The 18,034-nt window shown below is 49.4% G+C and overlaps 1 protein-coding gene across 3 annotated transcripts in view; it reads right to left on the reverse strand.

Moving 5' to 3' along the window:
* The window catches only part of MATN2 (matrilin 2), a 129,427-nt gene that overhangs the window by 12,161 nt on the left and 99,232 nt on the right, over positions 1–18,034 (reverse strand). For all 3 annotated transcript variants that reach the window (XM_037131124.2, XM_037131125.2, XM_037131123.2), the window contains exons 8-13: positions 16,530–16,652; positions 13,435–13,557; positions 13,095–13,217; positions 6,155–6,277; positions 4,784–4,906; positions 2,413–2,535 (exon numbers count right to left, since the gene is read on the reverse strand). In XM_037131124.2, coding sequence (XP_036987019.2) covers positions 2,413–2,535; positions 4,784–4,906; positions 6,155–6,277; positions 13,095–13,217; positions 13,435–13,557; positions 16,530–16,652 — 738 coding nt within the window. The remainder of the gene's footprint in view (positions 1–2,412; positions 2,536–4,783; positions 4,907–6,154; positions 6,278–13,094; positions 13,218–13,434; positions 13,558–16,529; positions 16,653–18,034) is intronic.

Genomic DNA, 18,034 nt, shown 5'->3' on the forward strand with positions numbered 1-18,034 from the left:
TTATATGTCAAGCAGCTGTCTAATCTTTGAAAGTGAAGCACAACAATATAAGCAAGTAAAGGCACACACATTCAAGAATATTTCTAAATAAATATTTGCCTGGCCTAAATAACATGCTAATAGGTATATGTGTGTGCATGTGTGTGTTGGGGGCTGGGTTCCACTCTTTCTCCATTAAGTGCTTATCCTCATTACTCAACTTACTGATTCTTTACGAGTGAAAGAAGAAAAGGCCAATTCAGAGTTCCATTTACATTCATAGTCTGTTCCTGAATTAACCAAAAACAACAGCTGGGCAAAGTGCATGTGGATCTCTAGCGGATTTCAGAAATACTGGAATGACTATATCTGTGGGTCTGTTTTTTCCTCTTCTTCATACACTCTTTTTGTACAGAAAAAAACCAGCCCACGCAGGCTCCACCCACAGAGGGGCACGCAGGCTTCTCAGGAAACAAGGATGGTAGGTCCAGACTTCGGCTTTCCCACCCAGGAGCAACGCAGCCCCACCTGCTGGCTACTTCTTTGCAGGAGGGTCACCCCAACTTTCCTTGGGTATTTTATTTTTGGCAGTCAGGTCAACTGATTGACTTTCAGGACTTAATCTTCACTGAATTCCAGAATTTCAGGGTTGAATAAGACCTTTAAAGGTCATCTAGTGCAGCGCCCTCTGTTGCTTACATCTTTACAACATCCCTACCCAGCAGCCTAAACACTTCTCCTGATGAGGAATGAATGCATCTCCTCGCCCCTGAAGCCCCATCTTGGGACAGCTCTGCCGTTGCTGATGACAATGGCTGTCATTCGTCAAGCACTTAGAATGTGCCAGCACTGGGCTGAGCACCTTTAAATATGTCATCTTATTTACTTCTCATCGTATAGATGAAAAACTGAGACTCTAAGAATTTAAATACAGAATCTGCCCAAGTTCACAGAAGTGTACAAATGGGGGATTGAATCCAGATCTGTCTGACTCAAAGCTCATGATCTTAGCAGGTCCATCACACGGCTTCCCTGAGAGAGAATTTCTCTGTCCTCCGCCTGAGCTGTGCTGCAGCCTCTCGCCAGTCTCCTTTCCTTCCCTGGGGTGGGCGTGGGGGTGGGGCAGGTCACAAGGTGACAGTCACTTTGGTAATTGAATGGTATCTCAAGTCTTTTTTTCTAGAAAGACCCCAGTTTCTTTCTTTATTTTTCACTTGACATCATGCTAAATTTCCTCACCGTGGTGCTTTCTAAATTTCATCTCTATACCTTTCCTTAATTTTTTTCTTTAAAATAATACATGCATATCGAACAAAATTAAAACATTATAAAAGAGTATGTGTGTGTGTGCTGTGTCTGTTGCTCCATGTATATGTGTGTATATATATATACATGTAATATATCTAATATATACATATGTGTATATAATACATACATTATATACATATAATGTATATAATATATACATATAATATTTATATTATACATGATATAATATATATATTAGAGGGAGCCTCTTCCAAAATATATCAATAGTAATATACTATAAAAACCATTCAGTGCCATTTTTTTCTCTAAAACATCTTGAGGATATTTTAGGTGAAAAATATATCTTGAGGATATGTACAGCTGCTTCATTCTTTTAAACAGCTGTATAGTATTCTACTGTATAGCTACACCGTAATTTACCTAATCAGTCTCTTATGGATAGAGATTTACCTTGTTCCCAGTATTTTGTTGATACAAATAATACTGCACAAAATGTTCATATATGCATGTATGTGTGTATATATATATATATATATATATATATGTATAGTTTTGGGAATACATGCACACATTGGTAGCATAAACTCTTACACGCTGAATTGCCTTTAAAATATTGCCAGATTGCCCTTCTAAATGTACTGATTCAGATACTTGGTGATACACTTGTAAGTACCTATTACAATACACCTTCGCCAACATAAAGGATCATCAACTTTTTGATCTCTGTAACTGATAGGTTTCAAAAAAGGTATCATAGCTTTAATCTCTTCCTATACATTTTCCATTTTTTGCTTCTATGGCTTTTATGTTTCATGTCATGTTTAGAAAGGCCTTCTCTAATCTCAGATTATAGATTAGTTCTCTCAATTTTCCCCTGCTGCTTTAGCAGTTTTATTTTTGCAGGATTAAAGCTTTGCTCCATCCCCCTCTCCCTGAAGTGCAGGGCTCAGAGCTGAACATAACTCTCCAGCACAGGGTGCAGCACAAGTCTCAAAAGATTTCCCACAAGCACTGAGTTCTGCTCCCTTCCCCACGCTCTGTTCATGCACACACATTTATATTCATTAGGGAAGCAGGGATGGGGAATTTGTTCCCTGAAAAGAGTCCAAAAAGCAGTTACTCCCAAACCAAATGAAAGCAGGAAGCCAAGTTCAGATCACTTACTCTTGCACCGTCTTCCATCCTCCGCTAGAACAAATCCCTCCGAGCACTTGCAGATGTAGGAATCGCCACGATTAATGCAGATGTGTTCGCAGCCATGGTGGGCCGATTTGCAGACATCCTTCCCTGAGGAAAATGTGCAGTGAGCGATCCCGTCAGTGCAGAAACCAGCTGGACTGAGCAGTCACGTCGGGAGAGATCGCGGAAGTAACCCATTTTGTAGAAATCCATCTGCGTTCCAACCTCCTCTAACACAGACCCCTTTCAATCTAATCCTTAGGATGGGCTGAGGGAAGGGCCCAAAGGGCTTTCACCCCCTCAAGCCTGAATAGTAAGGTGGGTGACCGGTGTCCTAAATTTATCACCAATTTTTCAAATTGTTCGACCTGCAATGGCTTTTGATTTTCCCAAACTACTGATTTTTTTCCAGAAACATCCCCAACGCTCCTGTTTTAATGAACATGTCTCATGTGTGAAGCACATGTAGTAACAGCCCTTTAATCTTTACAGCATCCTGTGGTAAGAGGAAGGCAGGACTAATTATACTGAACCTACAAGTGAAACAATTCAGAAAGTTTCGCGGAGTTGCCCGGAGTTGAAGTGAGCTGCAGCGAGCTGCTAGCACGAGGCATGTCCTCTCTCCTGAGCACTCCCCTCCGCAGCATGAAAGCCTGCGGTTCTTTTCTCTCATTCCCTTTCCAAAAGGGGGAGCTTCCTACAACATTGCAATAGGTGTGCTACAGATCCTTCTAGAAAGTGGGAATTTGAAAGTGGAGGGATTTGATTTAGCAATTAAATCCCAGGGGTAGAAGTGGTACCTATTAAGCAACAAACACGTTGAATGGATAAAGGGTGCATGTGTGTACGCCTGCATGTATAGAAACAAAGAAGAAAGCACGGACTGGTGGCTCGGGCAGATGTAATGGCAGCACGGTGGACAGAGTCTCCGCAGAAGGGGCATTGCTGTGTGAAGGCAAAACACAGGATCATGCAGGGAGGCCTGCAGGTTGGAGCCAGGGTCCCACAGGCCTCCAGGAGACAGCTGTTCCTGCTAAAGGTAGGAGCCCTTCTTCCCAGTGGACGACAAGAGCAGTGAGTTCACTCTAACACAGCTTTGCTGACACATGGAATGGCCCCAGTTATCTCAAAGGAGTCTGGGAGGAAATTCCCCTGAGTCAACCTCAAGGCCAATGAGTTTACTTTGCCTTAACTAAAACAGGGCCATTCTGCTCATGGGACTACAGTATCAATCATAAGAACAGGTCGATAGTGCTGAACCCCCCAAAACAGGGATTCACAGCTCAGAATCTCTCAGTGGAGAAGAATGCTTGCCCCGTGCTCTTCTGATGCCTACCTCTCTGAGCTAGCGTGTCTCTGTCTCTAACTTTGGGTACTGTGATGGGTAAGTTTATGTGCTATGGTGCCCAGTTGTTGGATCAAACAGCAGTCTAGATGTTGCCATGAGGGTATTTTTCAGGCGAGATTAACACTGGAATCAGTATATTCTGAGTAAAGCTGAGTACCTTCCATAATGTGGGTAGACCTCACCTAATCAGTAGAAGGCTTTATGTAAAACAGACTGAGATTCCTCCAGAGGACAGAATTCTGCCAGCAGCTGCCTTTGGATTGGAGCTGCAACATCAGCTCTTCCATGCATCTCAAGGCTGCTGGCCTACCTGCAGATACCATACTGGCCGAACCCCCCTAATCATGTTCTATATCTGTCCATCCATCCATCACACATATACATCTATCTATCTATCTATCTATCTATCTATCTATCTATCTATCTATCTACCTATCTATCTATGTGTGTGTGTGTGTGTGTACGTATACACACACCCATACATCTTACTGGTGCTGTTTTTCTGGAGAACCTTGACTAATATGCCTTCTAAATACACTGTCAGAGTCTGATCTGTGTGATATATAGAAGTGAATGATGGTAGGTTAAATAAAACCCAGAGAAGATCCCTTCAGCACCTCTCACATCTTCTATGCTTACTTATAAGAGCTTCCGAGAAGCAAAAGCCCTGTAATTATCCTCTGATGCCCACAGCGATTGCTCACAGAGATTCTGAGTCAGTCCCATGACCAGCCGGGCACTGTCCACACAGCCCTTATGGAGAGGGCCAGCAGCTGGGGGAACATGAAAAGAAGTAAAGAGCCTGACAACTCAGGACCTTGACCTAGAGATTCCTAACAACTAAGAGTCTACTGTATTGATCACCAGCAAGACACTTTAGAACACCCAAGGCAAGTGTGACATTGTCATTGTGACATTGATCACAAAGGAAGATTTTAAAGATTAAACAAAGTTCTATAACCAAGGCCCGCAGATGGACAAGTGTGTCTCTAGCTGGCCGTCACTTACTTCTGCAGTGTTTCCCATCCCCAGCGAGCCGGAAGCCCTCCAAGCACTTGCAGACATATGACTCGCCACTGTTCACACAGATGTGCTCACAGCCATGGTCCACTGCTTGGCAGACGTCTTTCCCTGGGGGCAGCAGAGCAAGTTAAAGCATTTCATTAACATAAAGTTTTCCCCAGGGTTCATCAACCTCCCGGGGTCCATTCGTGTTGGCCCCGGAATCCAGAGCCCTTTGAGCCCAGTGACCCTTGGGAAAGAGGGTGAAATTGAGGCTGCAGGTCAGTGGCTCCAATTTGGGCAAACTCTCCAGAACCTCCTCACCGCCATCCCCATCCTCCTTCCCTAGCATCTAATTCGGGGTCTCATAAAAGTGCCATCCATCACCAGCTTTCTGCAGATGTACTTTCTGATATCAGAAGGGAAACATTTTTGGTATGATTGCTTAGAAAATTAAACCTCAATTTGGATTAGCAGCACTGAAAACTGATTTTGGCTCTGTCCCTGACACATGACCTGACTTGGGAGAATTACCTAACCCTTTGAAACCTTATTTTGCCCATCTGAATGAGAGTAATAATCCCAGTTACCCATCTCTGTAAACATGAGTTGTTCTTTGGAAAGTGCTTTAAGAAGCATTCAAAAAAGTGACCGATAGGGATGGAAATCACTTGCTCGGGGTCACGCACTTTCCTTTGATTATATGGAGACATGTCTGGCCTCATCTAAGAGGCTTTGCTTTCTGAGATATAAGAATGGCCTCATCATACGATGGTCTCTAGGAGGGTCCCAGGAACAACAATATTATTAGAAATAAAGAAACAAAGGCTCAGAGAAGTTAAGCAACTTTCTCAGCTAATAAATGGCAGAAATGGAAGTTGACCGAATCTTCATTTCCACTAACCCATGCAACTGAACCACTGCTTCTTGCCACAGGGCATAAACGAGCAACTTCAGCTGTAGCTCTGGCAGTGACTTCTTGCATTTGTGCATTCATTTGCTCTATTTCTAATAGACTTTATTATTTAGGACAGTATTGGATTCACAGAAAAATTGAAAAGATTGCACAGAGAGTTCCCATAAACCCCACACCCAGTTTCCCCTATAACATCTTCCATTAGTGTAATACATGTTATAATTAATGGGGCAGTGCTGATACATCAGCCAATATCAACCAAAGCCCACGGTTTGTTTGCATTTCCCTAATTTTTACCTACTGGCATTTTTCTGACCCAAGATTCCATCCAGAATTCCACATTGTGTGTGGTGGTCACGTGGCACTGAATTCGGGAGTAGCCGACTTACACAGAGATGGGGACGGTGGAATTCACGTGAGGACAGGCACACAGACGGGAGCCAGCGCCAAGGAAAACTTACTTCTGCAGGTTTTCCCATCTTCACGGAGTATATACCCTTCAAAGCACTGGCACACAAAGGTGTCTTCACCGCTTACACACGAGTGTTCACAGCCGTGGTCCCCCGAGGCACATGCATCCAATCCTGAGAACCCCAGTGGAATCGGAGAAACAGAAGAAGGGACTGACTCAGACGTCCGTGACTTATTCAATCTCAAACGACATTTCAGACACCCTAAATTAAAACAGTATCTACTTCCACAGTGCGCATTTCAAAATAGAAAGCACATCTGTAAGCAGAACTCCCTAACATATAAAGAGCAAAAAAATTAAACAGTATCATCATCTTCATAGGAAAAATGAACAAAAGACCTGAAAAGACAGTTTTACAAAAGGAGAGATACAAGCGGCCTATAACTATTAGAGAATAAGATCAACTTCATTGGCTATCACATAATGTGGATAAACTTATCTACATGTCTACTTAGCTATGCCTTCATGCATCACCCGGCACACTTTCTGAGTGCTCTTGCACTTTCATAGTAGTGGCTGTTTTGAAATTTTATTGCGTGCATTCTTTAAAAGTCCGTGGAGAGTTTGGGTTTTTAACCTCTCCCCTGCTCACCCCCTCAGAGTGTCTGATCTAGAGGCAGTAGTGCAGTGATGAGTTCTCAACCTCAGCACCGATTTAGTACCTGCACACGGCAGGTCCCCTGGTGAGTACCCATGGAGCAAAAGGAAACATTTACTCAATTTTCCACTCTGAAAAGTGAGGGTGACCAGACCCGCCTCCTGGGGCTTTTGTGCAGACGTTTTAACTAAGAACCAGTAGGGCGAGGGTGCTGGGGTCAGCTGGGCTCCCCACTCTCTCCCAACACCCGCCTGGCAGAGCGCACAATTCCTATCTGTTCAGCAAAATGTCCAGCTTCGGCATGTCGGGGATGCTCTGGATCACCCATAAATTAAAGAACTACACATGGGAAACTAGAGAATGCCAAAGCTGTACTGTAGTTTACTTCCTGACCACAGGATCTCGCGGCTTTCTACTCACCAAGTCTGGAAACCAACCTGGAGCCAGCTTCTCCTGGGAGCCAAAGGTACTCCCCTTAAGGAAAGTACTTCAGTGGGTCCCTAACAGGCAAAGAGCCATAATCCCTGACTCATTATTGTGGGATACCTCAGCCTTGGGAGAACTGTGGGCACCTCAGTGAGAGAGGTTCATTCATTCAGCAAGTGTTTATGGAGCACTCACTCTGTGCCAGACACTACATTTTCGGGCTGAAAGGGATCTTGAAGATGGACTGCTCAATCCTTTTGTTTCAGAGTTGAGAAAACTGATGGCCAGAGAGTGACCTTCCCAAGGTCCCTTAACCTGCAGAGGTAAACTGGTTCAGCTGTGCTGGGCAGAGGAGTGATTAGCTCACAAATCGATCACCTCCGTGCTCCCTGGTCCACTGCCTCCAGTGGTCATCGCAGGTCAGCAGAGTCTGCTCAGACCGGCTGGGAGACTCTCAGAAGACAAATTAAAATGGTTTTCTCAGGGAGGCGAGGCCTCCAAGTGGTTTAAAGTAACCCTAAGTGCCGTAGGTGATCTGTCGCTCCTGCTTCTCCAAGCCCATCCGTCACCGGTTCCCCTCAGGCACTCAAAAGTCAGTACTCCCTGGACCTGGCGCAGACACGTGCTGATTCCTGGGCCTCGGAAGGGCTCCCCACTCCATCTCGGTCCGTGGGTGCCGGAACAAAACACCACACACTGGGTGGCTCTTAACAGCAAAAATGTACTGATCGCAGTTCTGGAGGCTGGAATTCTGGGATCAGGGTGCCCATACGGCTGGGTGGGCCCCCCACACACACACATCTCTGACTTTTGGTTGTGTCCTCACAGGACAGAAAGGACTAAGGAGCATTGTGGGGTCTCATTCATAACAGCACAAATCCCATTCACAGAGGCTCCACGTTCATGACCTCCCAAGGAGGTAATCACCTCCCAAGGGCACTGCCTCCTAACACTATAACTTTGAGGGGCTCAGATTCCAACATAAAACTTTAGGGAGGACGCAGACATCCGGGCACGAACGCCCGCCATCTCCGGCTTGCCCGCTCCGCCAGCCTCTAGGTGTCGGACCAAACGTCTCTCCCTCGGGAGGCTTTCTCTAGACCAGGTGACGGCCCCCCTGCCACGTGCTCTTGTGGCACCTCTTCTCCCCGCATCGCAACTCTCTTCACCCGGGACGGATGAGATTATGTCTTTAATATATCTCTTCCCTGAGACATTTTAAACTGTGCCAGGATGGAGCCTGAGCCAGCTTCCACCCCAGGGATGCCCACACTCAGCACGACATGCCCAGCGCACTCTCTCCCAACACCTGGGACTCAGTGCAGGTACGGGGTCGATACGTGTGGGGATGAGAACAAACGCAACCTGCTTAAAGAAGCAGCTGGACCCAAATCCGGAGACGAGAGTGAGCACAGACCCAACCGGGAGCCACCACCGAAATGAAATGGACGAGAGGACTCAGGAGAAATCGAGGGACACAGGAAGAAAACACGTCCCTCTAAAAGAAGGGTCTTCCTGCTTTCACACCGAGGGGGCAGGCCCACACGCTTCGTCACGCTTTCTGCCAGATGGCACCCGCCGACCGAGGGTCTGCCATCTGGGATCAGGATGACCAGAAGTGTCAGGGCACAAAGCAGGTTTTCAGGGTCCCCTCTGGCAGCCCCGTGTGTTGACACAGACTGTGCTCTCCACATCTGGATTCCACACCTAGCGAGTCACGTACGTCTGGGGTACGGTAATTGTGGGGTAATGCGTTCTGTGGGCTTGCACTTCGGTGGCGATGACAGGCAGCAATCCTGTGCCTGGGGCTCCACGCAGGAGGTTATTAAAACCCACCCCAGCTCCAGAGGGAGAAAGCCACAGTGGCCGCCGGCGGAATGACAGTTTTCTGGCTCTTCTTGGAATCCAACTAGGAGCAGCCAATCGTTTGCTAACTCTGTAAAGGCTTTCGCTCAGACAAACCAAGAAGCAGCTGAACTGAGCTGTAATTTTAAAGAGCATCTTACTCACTCAAGGCAAGGGATCCAACATTAGGCAACCTGGGTTCTGGTCCTGACTCTGCCACCAACCCCCGGGCCATCCTGGGTGCCAGTGTCCTACCTGGGCCTGTTTCCCACAAAAGCAAGGAAAGGTCTCTAAGCTTCCTGCTGTTCCATCAGACCTATAATGTGGACTGAACTGTGTCCCCTCCAAATCGGTCTGTTGCGGTCCTACCCCCCAGTGTGATGGTAATTTGGAGGTAGAGACTTTGGGCATTATTAGGTTTAGATGAGGTCGTGAGGGTAGAGAGCCCATGACAGGATTGGTGGCCTTATGCGAAGAGCTACCAGCGAGCTTGTTCTCTCCTCTCTCTCTGCCACGGAGGACACAGCGGAGAGAAAGCTTCTCACTGACCCCGACCAGGCAGGCACCTTGATCTCAGACTTGCAGCCTCCAGGACAGTGAGAAAGACAATTTCTGTTGTTGAAGCCCCCAGTATCTTGCTACAGCAGCCCTAGGAGACCGCTGCACTCCCCTCACCTTGCTCGGGGCTGCTTCTGCCCTTCCAAGTCAAGCTCAGGGATCAGGCCCTGACAGGCCTTCACAGACCCGCCTAAGGTGGCTAGACTAGGGGACCCTGACTGGGTCTATCTATTCCCAGCGCTCTATCTTTGTGACTCAGACCCCCACCAAAGCTCTTCACCTGTCAGAGGAAGGTGGTCTTCCTAGGGCCTCCTCAGGCTCCTGAGTCTGACCTCTCCTGGGTAACCTCTCCTAGGGGCCCCTCCAACAGGAGCAGGCCAGGCCCCAGGATAGTGGGGGCTACTTCAGCCTCCTTGGCCGGGAGGGTGCAGCCTAAAGGTGGGAGATAAGACCACATCACAGTATCTTTGGGGTTTATGGCACGTTCCCAAAGCTCTTCAATGAAAGTCTCTCCCTGTGCCACATGGTAACCTTGGCAGAAAGGCAGTAACGATCACTCTCAGCTTACAGCTCAGTGATCAGATCCAGAGATGGTCAATTCCCTTGCCCAGGGTGGAAGCCACAAGATTTGAACCTAGTTTTGGGACTACTTGTTCAGTGTTCTTTCTACTCTGCCAAGTGTTTCTTAGATCTGTGGACAGAGAGCCTTGAGGTGAGGCTGGGGCAGCAGAATGCTGTGGTAAGGTCCAGACCCCACCTGCAAGGGGTGTAGGAGAGAAGCTTCCTGAGGGGGCAGGCAGGAAGTTCCCCATAGGTGTGTGGGGGGTGGGATATCAGCCACAGGCTGGGTTCCCACCAGCAGAGGGGGAAGAGAGTGGTTTCCTAAGTGAGCACAAGATGGACTAATATCTGCTCGGAGAATCTGGGGACTCACTCTCCTGAGGAACTACAGGATTAAGGAAGACTTAGGATGGGGCTCCGGGGGTGGAGGAAAGGGTTCTCCAACACTGCCAAATCAAGGAACATGACTGGAAATTGATTTTGAGAGACAACGGAGAGTCATTGATGGATACTGAGCAGGGAGTGGACCCTGTGCCAGTTACTATATGACAGAAAGACATTCACTCTGACATTCACTCACTGCACTTTACTGAGCATCTCCCATGGGCCAAATAGGACCTGGTCTCAACCTCCAGGAGCCGGCAGGCCAGTGGGCTGTGTTCTGTGGACACAGAATCTAGCCCGTGGAGTCTTTCTTGATGCTGGTACCCTTGTGAAAGGTCTATCTCAAGGACATTTCCAGGGGCCAGAGTGGGGAGAAGGCCTCCCAGCTGCAGCACCCCCTCCCACCAACATATGCACCAACTCCCCCAAAGCAAGGCGGGCTCCTGGGCAGAACCTAGGCAATGACATCTTGGGGGCCAGGGGCAGGAGGGAGGGAGAGTAGGCCTCACTGCAGGTTCTGTAGAGCCCAAGGGGCCTGCAGGGCTATGGGGGTAACAGTGCCAATTAGTCTATGCTTCAGAGAACCTTCTGGAAAGTGGGTGAAGGGTTCTTCAGGTCACCTGCTATAAAAGCTCTAGGGAGAGGCTGCCTTGACAAAGGACAAGGACACCTTTATCAGCTGAGCCAGACCGGGGCGACCCCCAGTGGGCCCATCCACAGTCCAGCAGGTTTTTCAAAAAAAAAAAAAAAAGGTGCAGTCACATCATCAGGATCTTTGTCATCTGGCCTAGAGCTGGCAAACACACTCCCCCCTCCCCAGTTACCTATACCATACTGGAAACACAGCCCATTATTACAAGAGGGGCAGCCAGGCTGAATCATCCTGGGGCAGACAAGAAGCCTTCAGTTAGGGGAATAGCTCAGTGCATAGGTAGCAGCTGGTGTCTCCTAGGTACCCCCATTCCCTGAGGATAATTCTAGTCTGTCTGATCATCTCACAGGTTTTCGTATAGTCACAACCACATACAAGACACACATCAAAATTCACTTCTAATTGCACTGTTCACCATTTACTCTTATGGATGATGTAACTGTACCAGTAGCTGCAAACACACTTTAAATTTAAAAATGGGCAACATTTAAAAGTGTCAGTGGCATAACCCAGACGTGGACCTGGGTAGGGAGGGAGTGGGAGCACGAGGTTCTATGGAAAAGCGGCAGCATTTGTTTGGAAGGGCTGTGAGAATTTCTTTAGAAGGCCTGCAACCGTCTTCGAGTCAGCTCTTGGTGATCACAGTAAGAGAGAAGGAAGGGCGTGAATAATCTAAGATGGTGGGGAATTTAAACGAACCAGTGAAAAACCATGCATCTGGCTTTGGCAGGCGGTCAGACGTCGCTACAATTCGACACACCCGTCCTCTCACTGCACCCGCCCGCCCACACCCTCCTGTGCTGGCTGGAGCAGCAGTCCAGGAGGCGGCTGGGCAGGCGGCCACAGGCATTAAAATGGATAATCCGTTTGCCAAGATTCAAGAATCTGTCTCAAAGTACGGAAACGTTCCTCACAGGCTGCACAATTAGGGAGGCACACCCCGCTGGGCAGTCGGCTCACCTGGCCACGTGAGTGGACCAAATAAAAAGGTGGATAAATTAGTTTGTGGCACAATTGTATCAGTGGTCGGGAAACCCAACCCTATAACCAGCAGGATGGGGAGGGGAAATTACAGTCTTTTTTCTCCACTTCTGATCCCTCCTCTCAAAATGACTTTTTTTAAAGCCTTTATCTTGGAAATGGAATTGCAGGGCAGAAAATAGCATATTTTTCAGTGAAAGAGAGAGAAAGATCTAGCGGGTATTTTGTTTGATTTTGGTTTAAATTAACAGAGACTGAAAATGGGACCAGCTGCAAGGAAGTATGTACCCAGGAAACATCACGCCAACCTCACCACCTGAAGCCAGATGACCTAGATGGGGGGAGGGGAGGTTTCTCAGGAGCCCCCCTCATCCCAGAACTGCCTTTGGAGTCACAGGGACCAGAGACTGGACCCGCTTCTAACAGCTGGCAACCACAGCCTCTTTACTGATCTGAGCTGCAGTCTCCTCACCGCAGGATGGGGATTCCACGGGGCTGCAGGAACAGGAGGCCTGTATCAGCATGAAGGCAGCAGTCAGTAAGGGGTTCACTGTGCCATTCTTGTGCAACCCTGGCTGGCTTCCACTTCCACCCAGATTGAAGGGTTAAAGAAGTGAGAGCTAAGAAATGGGGCTCTCTGTCCAGCCCCAAAGCAACCATGAGGCAGTCTGTGGGAACAGAGAAAGCCATCTCTGGTGCTGGAAAAGGAAGCTGGGGGCTGGGGGCGGGGCGCGGGTAGAGGGGGCAGCATCGCGGGTCTCACATCACTGAGCGAGGCCTTTCTGCACATTGACTCTGCTCAGCGACACCAGGGGAGGGAAGCACGGAACTACCTGTCCGTCTCTGCACCTCCCCGGGAATTACCCGTCGCCCGGGGGCCGCCTCTGCCAAGGCCCACTCGTCCCCAGATCTGAGAACACTCACTGGCACAGGTCTTCCCATCACTGCGGAGTACGTGGCCCTCGGGACACTGGCAGGCGAAGGATGTGTCCGTGTTGACGCAGGCGTATTCACAACCATGGTCGCTCAACAAGCAATAATCAGCCCCTGCAAAACCCAACAGCCAGGCGAGGTGGTCGGTGGGGCCTGTGGGCTTTTCCACGCCACCTTGCCCCGGGGCCTGTCGTCACCCGGGGACATCCCCCTGATCTCCCCGGAGCAAAGGGCAGAGGAAAGAGGGGCCAGGCGCTGTCCTCTGCAGTGCTCACACTTTTCCCTCCTGCTGCAAACCTCCCGCATCAGAGAGGGGCGGAGGGAGACTCACGGGAGCAGGTCCTGAGGTCCTCGTTGATGAGGAAGCCTTCCGAACACTGGCAGACGAAGGACTCCTCTGTGTTGAGACACAGCTGCTCGCAGCCATGGTCCTGCTCCGCGCAGTGATCCACGCCTGCGGTTGTCACACAAAAACAGAAAATAACAATAACAGGAGGGGCATTGCCCACCAGCGACGGGCATTCAATACAAAACCTCCTTGGAAGGAGCCCCTGAGAGCCATCTCACTTTATTCTACCCTGTGTGGCTGGCCTCTCTAGAACATCAGGCTCATTTGCTTCTCTTCCCGCATCGTTGAAGAGCAGAGCACACACGGCACAGCCCAGGTCAGAGCACACATGGTCAGCACACATGTTCCTGACTGCAGCCCTCTTTGCCGAGGGCCCGGGCACGCACTCAAGTGCTCCAGGCGGTGTTGAGAACAGATGCGAACCCCATCTCACCGGGAGGCCAGAGAGGCTCAGGAAGGCCCAGCTGCCTGCCCAACGGCGCACCGCCGACAGAGTCATGCCGAAGAATGAGCTTCCTGGCATCAGACTACTTGGGATCAAATCCCACCCCACTGTTTCCTGACGGGAAACGGGATGATGACGGCTGCTTTCTTAGAGGACTGTGGTGGGAAGTCAGTGAGCTGCCACGCGTACTGCTCAGAATCGTCGCTGGCGCCCAGTCACCTCTTAATGAATGCTTATGATTATTATTAAGTAGTGGTGAGTAAGAATTAATTGTATAGTTTCATTTCCATCTGAGAATGAAAAAGAAGGTTCTTTCCCCCATAACCAGGACACCCAGATTCAGAAAGCCAAAGCCCTGGCCTGCATGGATGGTTGCCCCTGGCACCCCAGCACTGCACAGCTGGCCCCGCTGTTCCGTGGGCTCTGAAGGGCTGGGATCACACAGCTGTGTGAACGGCTCCCATGGACGGCCCTGCAGGCTGTCTTTCAGAGACTGGACAGACATTGGAGGCCCTGTGCAAGGCCAGCAAGTGAACTTGACTCCCACAGGGCCTGGCTCTCATGCCTTCTGGAACATTCTGCTGGTGGATGCGCCTACTGCAAACATTTGCAGGATCTCAGGAGACAGAGGCCTGTATTTACACCCTGCTTCCACCACTTACCAGTCATGAGGCCCCAAGAAAGCCAAGAAAGCTACTTAATCTTTTTGTGCCAGTTTCCCTATCTTACTTAAAAAAAAAAAAAAGCTTTAAAATTTTTTATTGTAGAGGCAGGGGAAGGGAGAGAGAAGGAGAAACATTGATTGGTTGCCTTCCTTACAAGTCTAACCCCAACCAGCGACCCAGACATGTGCCCGGACCAGGAATTGAACTGGTGACCTTTTGGTTTGTAGGATGGCGCCCAACCAACTGAGCCACACTGGCTAGAGCTTCCCCATCTTTAAACAGGGATGAGAATGTGGATGCTTCCTAAGGCTGTTGTGAGGATAAAATGAATGAATGCCTAGAAAATGCTCACAGCAGTGCTGCCCAGAGAGCGTGCCAGAGGGGCTCACTGTCTTGTGGCCCGGGGCTCTCTGAACCCTCAAGGGGAATAGGACATAGTGGCTTTCTCTGGGGACTCCCAGGAAGAAATGGCTTGGTTTATACATTCTTAAAGCTGACTAGGTGGTCCTTTTGATTAGATTCCAGAGAGAAAAAAATGGCCCAACTCTCTGTCCTCTCCTCTGAGTCCTTCTAAGTCCCCCAAGGCATGCTGGGAGAGAGAGGCAGGCCATGGTCCCTGGGGCTTTAAGTGGGCTCAGCCAGACGGTGCCCAGCCTGCCCCAGGGTACCAGCCACACTCCTGGAAGAAGGCAGAACGTGCTCAGATACGCCTTCACCAGGGCATCTCCTTGTCTCGTGGAAGACCTCCTGCTCCCCACTCACGTCTCAGGAGGGGACTGACTCAGAGACATCCAGAGGCAAATGCCACAGCGGGGCCGACCCTCTGGTTCAACAGTCCTCTGACCTCTGAGATCAGTCCTTAGAAAGCCAACTGGAGGCACTTTGTTCCCTCTGAAGACTAAACGGGCACAAGTTTTCCTGAGGACTCCGCTCTGCACCTAATACTTCATCTGGGAAATTTCCCCTCCTGGCAGTTGAAGGTCCAAATGCTGAACAGCTGCACTGTTCTCGTTCACAGGCTATCTCTGTCCCCCGAGCTGGAGCAGATGTGCAGCTTGCTGGGTGGAAAGCCACACAAAGGGCCCCTTCTCTGCTGGCGGGTCACCAAGCCCCTCTCCCGGCACCAGGGTCACAGGCACCCACTGCGGTGGCCAGGCGCCCCCACCCCCGCTGGCCTGGGCCAGTGCAGACTGGGCCTCGTAAAAGACGGAACCGTCCAGCTGGCAAAGCCTGCTAGTTTCCGTGCGTTTACGTCACCCATGGAGCTTTGTTGTGCCTCCTACAAAAGAAAATTAAGGAAAGGCTTCACCAAAAGTCCCGTGTGTCTCAGCTCCGCCCTCGGAGTAGCTCTGTGGTAGCCCAAGTGCCTTCCAAGCTCAGCCCCTTCCCGCCTCTCCTCCTAAGCGGAGGCCAGCACTCGCCCAGGCTCCGTGACAATAACAAACTATTATCCGTAACTGTATGTTTTCTCTGTGCTGGCCGCAGTGCTGAGAGATTGAAATGCTCCTAATCATTCCCCTTAACAACTCTGGGAGATCAGTCCTATTATTATCTTCACTTTCTTAAACAGATGGAGAAATCAACGCTTGACGAGGTGAAGTAAGTGCCCTCAGTCACGCATCTAGTTCGCGGTCGAGCTTGGACTTGGCCTCGGGACAGTCTGATTTAATCAGTGCTGTTGGGAGCACTGATTAATATTTATCGAGTGCTGATTACATGTTTCATAGCACTTTGCTGAGTGTTTTGTACATATCTATTATTTTAATCCTCACAGTGCAATCTATGAGGTAGGAAGCACTAATAGTCCCATTTTATGGATGATGAAATTGAAGCAAGGAAGGTTAAGACTCTTAGACCCTCAGGCCCACAGGAAATCTGGGGACTTCGGGAGTAGCAGCCTGCTAGTGAGCTTGGGGGCGCTGTGGGGCCCCTTCCCTCTAGTCAGCACCCCCCCCCCTCACACTTACGGCTGCAGGTCTTGCCGTTGGGGTCCAGGGCATAGCCCCGGTGGCAGCGGCAGTAGTAGCCGTCCTCTGTGTTGACACACTCGTGCTCACAGCCTGGCCTCTTCAGCGCACAGTAGTTGATCCCTGAGGGGAGAAAGGGCAGATTCTGCTTCAGGCCCCGGGCTTCTCCAGGGCGGTGAGGTCAGCCCCTCACAGGAAACGGTCAATAAGGTGTTCTAAAAAAACACACACAAAATACAGTTCCTGCTCTCCGGAGCTTGTTTAGAGGAGAACCTGGTCCCCAAAATGTATCCCTGGTGTCTGAGGCATGGGTCTTTTCCCCTTTGATGTCCAAAAAGCTGGGGGCCACAGTCCCCAGCCTCATCCCTTCCAAGAAAGATGGAAAAGCTGAGAAAATCCAGGAGTCTCTTTTTCCAATTAATCTGATCACTAGGGTTCCAAAACATGTGGGGAGCTGCCATCTGCTGTGGCATCTGACAGTGACATCAAATGGCACAACGCAGAATGAACAAAAGCTGATCTTGCAAGACAACCAGCTACTTAGAAGAGGCGGGAAATGGCAGTTACATTAAGAAGTGTCCAAACACTTGGGCTTGCTCTGAGTGAGACCATGGCAGCATCCATATCAAGAACCTGGAGCAGACCCACCCCAGACGCTGCCCAGACTGTTGTAGTTTTGTCCTATGGTAATACCCCATCCAAGCTAGTTAGCCATCTAGTTGCCTAGCAGCCAATGAGCAGTTTCGTTTCCTGGTAGAAAGTGCTAACACCCCAAGGCCTCACATAGAGCCGGTTATGGGAAAGATGGAGAACAGTAAGAGGGAACAGAATGAGCTGGGGGGGCTTTTATGAGACTGATGTTGGGAGGAAAGGTCGCCACCAACCTCAATGGCTGGGCTGGATCAGTTGAACTGCATTGTTCTTTTTTCTGCGGGTGTGACAGACACTGTTGGTTGCCTTGCCAACAACCATTACTACCCTGTTGTCTTGGGACCAGAGCCCTGATCCTCATGAATCATGGCTGGTCTAATCATCCCAGCAACCATGTTCTCCTTTGTCAGTGATCGGCCTAGGGTGGGAATGTGCCCTTGTTCTAGCCAATGAGACATAAGGAGAAGTTTATGGGGCCCCTAGGAAAAATTTTCTTTCCTGAAAAGACAAAGATGTATAAAGAGCAACATTCTGTTCTACCCTCTTTCTTTTCTGTCTTTGGGTCTAGTGGTGTGAGGTCATGATGCCTGGAGCTACGGGGGCTGTTTTATAACCGCAGGCTGACAAGTGTGAGGATGACACTCAACACACTTCAGCAGAGTAAAGGGACAGAAAGAGTCTGGGTTTTTGACAACATCACTGAGCCAACCCTGGGATCGATGACCTCTGGGTCTGGCAGGTGAAAGTAAATGTCCTTAATTGGCTTCAGACACATGCCACAACCTGGATGACCCTTGAGGACAGTATGCCAAGTGAAATAAGGCAGCCACAAAAGGACAAATATTATTTGAGAT

The sequence above is a fragment of the Artibeus jamaicensis genome, unplaced genomic scaffold (assembly GCF_021234435.1).
Source record: "Artibeus jamaicensis isolate MK-2021 breed Jamaican fruit bat unplaced genomic scaffold, CSHL_Jam_final scaffold_916, whole genome shotgun sequence".
Taxonomy (NCBI): Eukaryota; Metazoa; Chordata; class Mammalia; order Chiroptera; family Phyllostomidae; genus Artibeus; species Artibeus jamaicensis.